Below are 7,025 nucleotides of genomic sequence, written 5' to 3'. Positions count from 1 at the left end.
TACAAAGTCAAGGCTCATGGAAGAGCAATAACACTGAATGGATCAGGATGCAACAGAACAAAAGGAACAGTAGAAAGAAAGGGGGAAACACCAACAGTAGGGTGGAAGGGTGAAGTAGAGGAAGACTTCGACAAGCAATAGGGGAGGATGTATGCGGTAGACAAGATGGATACAGAAGGAAATTCTTAGGAGGGTAAAATTGGAAATTTGGAAGGAGAAGGGCTTTGGGTGGGGTTAACGAGGGTAGAAAAGATCATGGTTTTGTTTTGGGGATGATCTGAGATGGTGGTGAACAGCTGTCTTGAAGACCTGGATGGAGGAATGAGATTGAAGAGAGTATGAAGGTCGATTCCACAGGTGGGAAAAAAGAGAAACAAATAAATGAGCGGAGGTGAGCAGTGATCCTGGATTGACGTAGTTTCAGGAGAAGCGGGTTGATCTTGGACCTTATGTGCCCTGCAGAAACCTGGGGGGACAAAGCACAGGAAGAGCAGAGGGTGCAAGACCAGAAAGTAGGTGGAAGAAGACAGAGAGACCATCGACCTGTCTGCCATGGGAAAGTGATAGGCCCATAGACTCTCAGCTACATCGTGAGAGATTCAAAGAGCTGCTATTGATTGTGATACTCTTTCTGACTTTTCTATAGATGAAGTGGGTTGATTAATTAATCATTGTATAAAGATGCCTGCTCCAGTACTGGATGGTTACAGGTGGCAATCAGAGACTCTTTCTACATTATTTATCATCACTATATGGTTCTTGGTTGTCGGACTTGTTGGTGTTGCTTCGTGACATGGTTACATCTGTTCAGCCTATCTGACCGGTTGTTTTATACTACATCTTATTAAAGCGTGTGAGATGTCCCAGGATTTTTGTACACCGCTCCTTTCCTACGCCATCTCCAGGCGCTGCATGACGTCATTTCCGGGCACCGAAGGGGGCTCGGCAATGACGCACGCTGAAAGGGAGTACTCAGTTTTCACTCCGGTTTCTTGTTTGTTTGTTTTCTTGTTTGTTTTTCCGGGCGATATCTCAGCCATCCTTTGAGCTAGGAAGCTGAAATTTCGGCACAGTAGTGAGCAAGTCCTTTGGCAAAAACAATATTTTTAGTTTTTTGATTAATCAATTAATTGATTAATTACTTTATTATTATTATCAATTAAGTACTTATTTATTTCCTTTCTCTTCTGGGCAATATCTCAGGCACCTTTTGAGCTAGGGAGCTGATATTTGGACATGACGATGACCAAGTGATTTGGCTGTAAAGGCTATTTTTGATTTATTGATTAATCAATTAATTATTTAATTATTCGATTAATGACTTATTTAATTATTTTTTTATAGTTACAGATTGGGATGAAACGGTGGTGGTTTAGGTAAGCTATTAGCCAATTGATTAAGAAATTTATTATTTTACGATTATTATATATTTATTTTAATTTCACAATTAATCAATCAATTATTGTACACTTCTCCCTCCCAATACCATCTCTTTGCGCTGCATGGCGGTATTGCCGGGTGCCAAAGACGCCCCGGCAATGCCGCACTAGAGGATGCTCTTTATTTATTTGGTATGGGGGCGGTGTACTTTGAATGTATCTGTACTTGTTTTTTTATTTATTTTGGCTGAGGTCACATCATTGAAGTTTTGTATGGCTCTTCATGTGGTCGTGCTAATCTGCTTGCTCGTTTGTCTCGTTATTCTCCAACTTCTCATGGTTTGTGATCGGGACATTCGCTGTCACCTTAATTGTTTGTCCTGACCTTCGAACCTTTGCTTCCTTTGATATATTAGCCATTTATTAGTGCCAGCATCATGTGGATTTCGTGTTTAGCTTATGAGGTACGACATCGTTCTCGGTGCAACCCATGAAGGTGATCTTGAGGACACTGTATCTTTAATGATTTTGGTTATGCTAGTAGATTGGTTGTTAATTTTAGAAAAATCTTAATTGTTGATAACAGGTGGAGTTGGCTGTGTGTCTGATTTTCTTCAAAGGTTTCATAATAGGTATATGATTGTATGCAGGTGAATTGAGGGGGCGGCGTGGTCAGTGGGCACAGGGCGGGGGGCTATCCTGTGTTGTTGATCCTGTGTGTGGAGAAGAAATGGGAGGTGAAATTGGACACGGTTGCGGTAGTTTTTCATGATTGGGGGCAGAGGTCACTTTCGTGTTGAGACAAATGCTTTGTTTTTAGAGGGAATATTTTTTTCCAATTCTTACTTCTTTTTATTTTTAGCAGACGTGGTTTCCACTAACTGATTCGAAGTGAAGTTGAGAAGTTTAATTTATTAGTTGAGACATCATTGGTGGTTGGCTCAGCCTCCAAGACAATACGGTGAATTTGATAAAAGAAGAGGATGTGTGGAAGTGCTGGCTAGTTTATATCTGCCTTTTATGGCACTGCATATGAACAAGGCCAAGGTTGCACTGAATGTTGTTACTTCCTCGGTTAGTTTGTTTATGTGTTATGTGCTGTTTAGGATTAGTGTAAAGTTTGCTTCAATGAGCCATCTTGACTATGCTAATTTAACTTTGAAGTCCGCTTTATTTTGGGCCTATCGTGTGGTGGGTGCGATTCTGTCGAGATTGAATAAATGTGTCATTCGTTGTCATTCGTGACCTAAAAATGGAAGATGCTTACAGGATTTGGCGAAATGATTTCTTCTTGTATTTCATCTTTGCTTTCAGAATGATTAAATGGCTTGGTTAGCTCGTTTTGTCATTTCTTAACTTGCTAGGTTGTACCAGTTCTCCTGCGCCATGTTTTGGCCAGCGCGCATTCATCGTCCATGTCGGGCGCTTGCTCCAACTTCGAGCTTCGTGAGGATATTTCTTTGCCTCCTGTTCTGGAATGAAGTTTTAGTGAAGATTCTCTTCTCGTTCGTGGTACATTCCTTGGGCCCTAAAGGAATGGGTGCAGTTCAGGCCAAAGCAGACGAGCTTGTGGAGAATTGTACATTTCCCAAAATGGTCCTTTGGAAGCACCTGCATCGGCTTCCAACGGCAAACACACTTAATTCTAAAAGTTTATTTTGATTATTTAACTAGGAAATGTCTGCTGCTTACACCGACCCGGATTGTATACTATGATTTCCTTGTTTGTATTAAATATTTCTTTGTTTAGGTTGGTTGCTTTTTATTTGGTTTTATTTTCGGAATACTTGATGGAAAGGTTGTTTTCCTCAAATCATAATTCCTTGTGTGCTATAATCGTGTTTTTTTCACTGTGTCGTTTCTCTCCTTGATTTATTATTGGTCCATTCTTTGTACTTGTTTTAATAATAATGTTGCTTGGTTAATGATGGGCTGCACCTGATGGGCTTCATGGGTCAATGCGCACCCTGTTTGGTGGCCTGATTAGTGGATATTTGTTTTTAATGGCTCGAGTTTGTGTGGAGTCACTGCCGGGGCACCCCCGACATAGCGGTATCGAGATTAAAAGGTCAAAACAGCCAAATCACTGGGGTCCTCGACCGAGGGTCCAGCTTGTCTGGAGGTGTTGCATGCATGTGCTCGCACCTGTGCGGTCGGTATATGTGCGTTTGTGGCCGTACTCTTTCCGGAGCAGTGGCCCTGCTTCATTCTACAACACACATTGGCCTACTCTTTTTGAAATAGCTGAGATTTTTCAAATCCACCAGAGTATTCGAGCATCTCAGTCCCCTTCCCAGCATAGAAGTGGGAAGAATTGTGCAACTTATGCAAAACACGTGACATTGTAGACTTGGCAGTAGGTGATGGGAATGATCCACTGGCATGGCTCATCCCAATCAAGCTTTGTGAAGGAGAGTCTTACTCGTAATATATAACATTATGCTACAGGTAAACACTCACACATTAAGCACCTCGTCATGGTGATGGATTAAAGCGTAAGGAAATGTGTCACACCCCTGTAATGTTTCTTCCTCGTTTTGTCTCATGTATGTGCTATTAATAGCCAAACAACGTCACACGACTTCCCCCGGAAATGAGCCAACTACACGTGTGAGCAAAATCATACGTGGGGACGAAGGTTGTATACTCGATAATGAAATCTTATTTGTTGTCTCTGTTTGACAGGAGAAACCGTCCAGTACTTGCTGTCCGAGGGAGATCCAGAGGGAGTCCTGACACTGGACCCAATTTCAGGAATGCTGAGGACGATGGGTCGCAAACCGTGTTGTGGAATGCTGGAATCCCATATCCGGGTGACGGCCTGGGTCCCGGGGAGACCAACGTCTGCTTGGACGACTTCCGTTCGTCTGACCGTTCTGCGAGATAATCAGCCCCCGAGGTTTCCCCGAACCAAGGGTCATGTCCTTTTGAGCCAAATGTCATTGCGAAGTGATGGGTTGTTCTACTCAGCCCGTGCCCAACCCCAAGGCAGAGATTCAGCAAAATATATTCAATACAAGATGCTTCGTAATCCAGGTGGACTGTTTTACGTGAATGCAGAAACAGGAGGTGTGCACCTTCTCAAAAAGCACGATGTACCAGATGGCAGGTACGTACCAGCATCGCACTTCTTAATAACATTTGGACAACTTTATTGACTTGGGGGAGTGGGGGTGGGGGGGGCAACATATGGATTGTCCCCTTCCCTTCCCCACTTTTCAGACGAAATGATATGGCTGCCATCTTGGTTTTCTGCTGGACCTAAAACAGCAGGCCTGTGGAGTGTAGTCCTCTGCTGATTATACACTGCCTGGGTTTGCTGCGTCAGATTTCCATTGGCTTTGTTTGAGCCGAGTGTTACTCACGATTAGGGACACCGAAAAATATAATCATATGTTGGATAAAAATTGTTAGTAACTAGGACGTGCCCGTACGTGGGTGCCCGTTCCTTGGTGCGGCCCGCGTGCCCGTACTATATATATATCTAAAATTATATCCCCCCCCCCCCTCTATTTACATGAAATGGTTTGGTCCATTCGCAAAGCCAAAGCGAACGGCTTGCGAGTACGGTGACAATCCCCCCCCTCTATTTACATGAAATGGTTTGGTCCAAAGCGAACGGCTTGCGAGTACGGTGACAATCCCCCCCCCCCTCTATTTACATGAAATGGTTTGGTCCAAAGCGAACGGCTTGCGAGTACGGTGACAATCCCCCCCCTCTATTTACATGAAATGGTTTGGTCCAAAGCGAACGGCTTGCGGAGTTTGGTAAAGAAATCGCCATAGCTCGGTAACTACTTAACTACGCCATAGCTAGGACGTGCCCGTACGTGGGTGCCCGTTCCTTGCCAAAAAAAAAAAAAAAAAAAAAATTGTGTAGGGGTGTGTGTGTGTAAACATCCTAGGGCGTGCCCGTACGTGGGTGCAAAAAAACATGCGTGCAAACAACAACAACAAAAAAAAACTTTGAAACCACGTGGCAGTAACGACCACAGAACCCCCCCCCCTCTATTTACATGAATGGTTTGGTCCATTCGCAACGACCACAGAACCCCCCCCCCCCTCTATTTACATGAAATGGTTTGGTCCAAAGCGAACGGCTTGCGGAGTTTGGTAAAGAAATCGCCATAGCTCGGTAACTACTTGTCCGATTAATATGAAACCTTGAAAAGGCACATCCTCGGGTCCCCAGCAATATACCTGGCAAGTTTAAAGTATATCGGACCTGTGGTTGTCGAGAAACAGCGGTCACAGACAAACACACAAACACACAAACACACAAACACACAGACACACAAACACACAGACACACAGACACACAGAGATTACTGGAATTATAGATAGATGTCTAATCAAGCCTATCGGCATGCACAGTATGCGCCTCCCTAAAAAAAAACATCGTTATTTAATTTATGAATGGCCCCATATTGGGGTTATACAATCCTTGACCGGTGACGGATCGGCTCGTTCTGATATAATCGTGGCGGAGGATGACATGGATAAGAGGTGTCGAGTTGATCTTTCAATAGTGCATTAAATGTGCGTTTCCCAATTAGCCCGTTACCGGATTTTGTCACAGCTTTTGACCTCAGGGCGGTCATTTTGTTAATAAAATAGACCGGTATCAGGTTGTCCACGTGCTAGATCTTGTTAGTTGGAGCAAGCACGTGTTTTAAGACACGTGCATGGGGCGCATGCGTTGAAAATGTGTCACTTGTGCATGAGGACTGAAGTAGATAGGCATTGTACTGTTGTGCTGTGTTTCTTCAAGTTATCTTCTAAACTCTAAAGGAGTGAAGGGAGTTTTCTTCTCTTCGGGTAAGAAAAGTTTATCTCGTTATTGTTGCATGAGAGATGAATGTATAATTATAGTGCCAAGGGTCCTCAAATCTGGACGGCGGGCATCATCAGTCCGGACGGCAAGCTAATCGAAATCCACCGTGAAAAGGCCTCTGTTGTTTATCCGTTCAGACCAACTTGATAAATGATAAACCCCGGAATGGATTAATGCAAGGGGTGACCACCGTTTACATCTTTCATACTAAAATACGTAATTTGGTGTCTGCCTGTCTGTCTGTCTGTCCGATTATTTTTTGACCGTGATACATTCCGTCCTTACTTATCCAATCTCAACCAAACTTGACAGGATGACTAAGGGTTACACAAAGAAGGTTGCAGCGCATTCATTTCCTCCCCTCCCCAAGGAGGGTTTTCCCTCCATTGCCATCAATGGGGTTGAGTGCTGAGGTGTATAGCCATATTAAATTAGCTTTATCGTGGCGTATTTCCAAGGCCACTTCTAATAACAAAACTAACGATAATAGCGTAATATTAATGTTTTTACAAAACAATGTTAATACCAATAATATCCCACCTCCCCAAGGAGTTTTTCCTCCTTGAACAAATGGCGAGTCAACGTTTATAAATAGCTTATAATGGCGTTTTTGTGGGAGCAATGGCCCAATGGCCTCTACCAGAAGTAAAAATATTGTTGCGGATCTCCCGAAGCCCGTCGATGTACAGAGAGGGGGGTTAAACCACTTTTCCCCCTCGGGTCTTCGTGTCCACGAGGCCGAATCACCACTCCCGCAGCGAGTGTGGAAAAGGGTATCGGGTCGATTCCACACGTACCTTTGGTACCCACAC

The 7,025-nt window shown here is 43.7% G+C and overlaps 1 protein-coding gene across 1 annotated transcript in view; it reads left to right on the top strand.

Annotated features, from left to right (window-relative positions):
- Positions 1–7,025, top strand: part of LOC137422204 (protocadherin-16-like) — a 169,954-nt gene that overhangs the window by 103,169 nt on the left and 59,760 nt on the right. The window contains exon 7 of the mRNA XM_078772677.1: positions 4,065–4,488. Coding sequence (XP_078628803.1) covers positions 4,065–4,488 — 424 coding nt within the window. The remainder of the gene's footprint in view (positions 1–4,064; positions 4,489–7,025) is intronic.

The sequence above is a fragment of the Myxine glutinosa genome, chromosome 2 (assembly GCF_964187855.1).
Source record: "Myxine glutinosa chromosome 2, kmMyxGlut1.1, whole genome shotgun sequence".
Taxonomy (NCBI): domain Eukaryota; kingdom Metazoa; phylum Chordata; class Myxini; order Myxiniformes; family Myxinidae; genus Myxine; species Myxine glutinosa.
The sequence above is the reverse complement of the archived record's forward strand: the minus strand, read 5'-3'. Positions and strand labels throughout refer to the sequence as shown.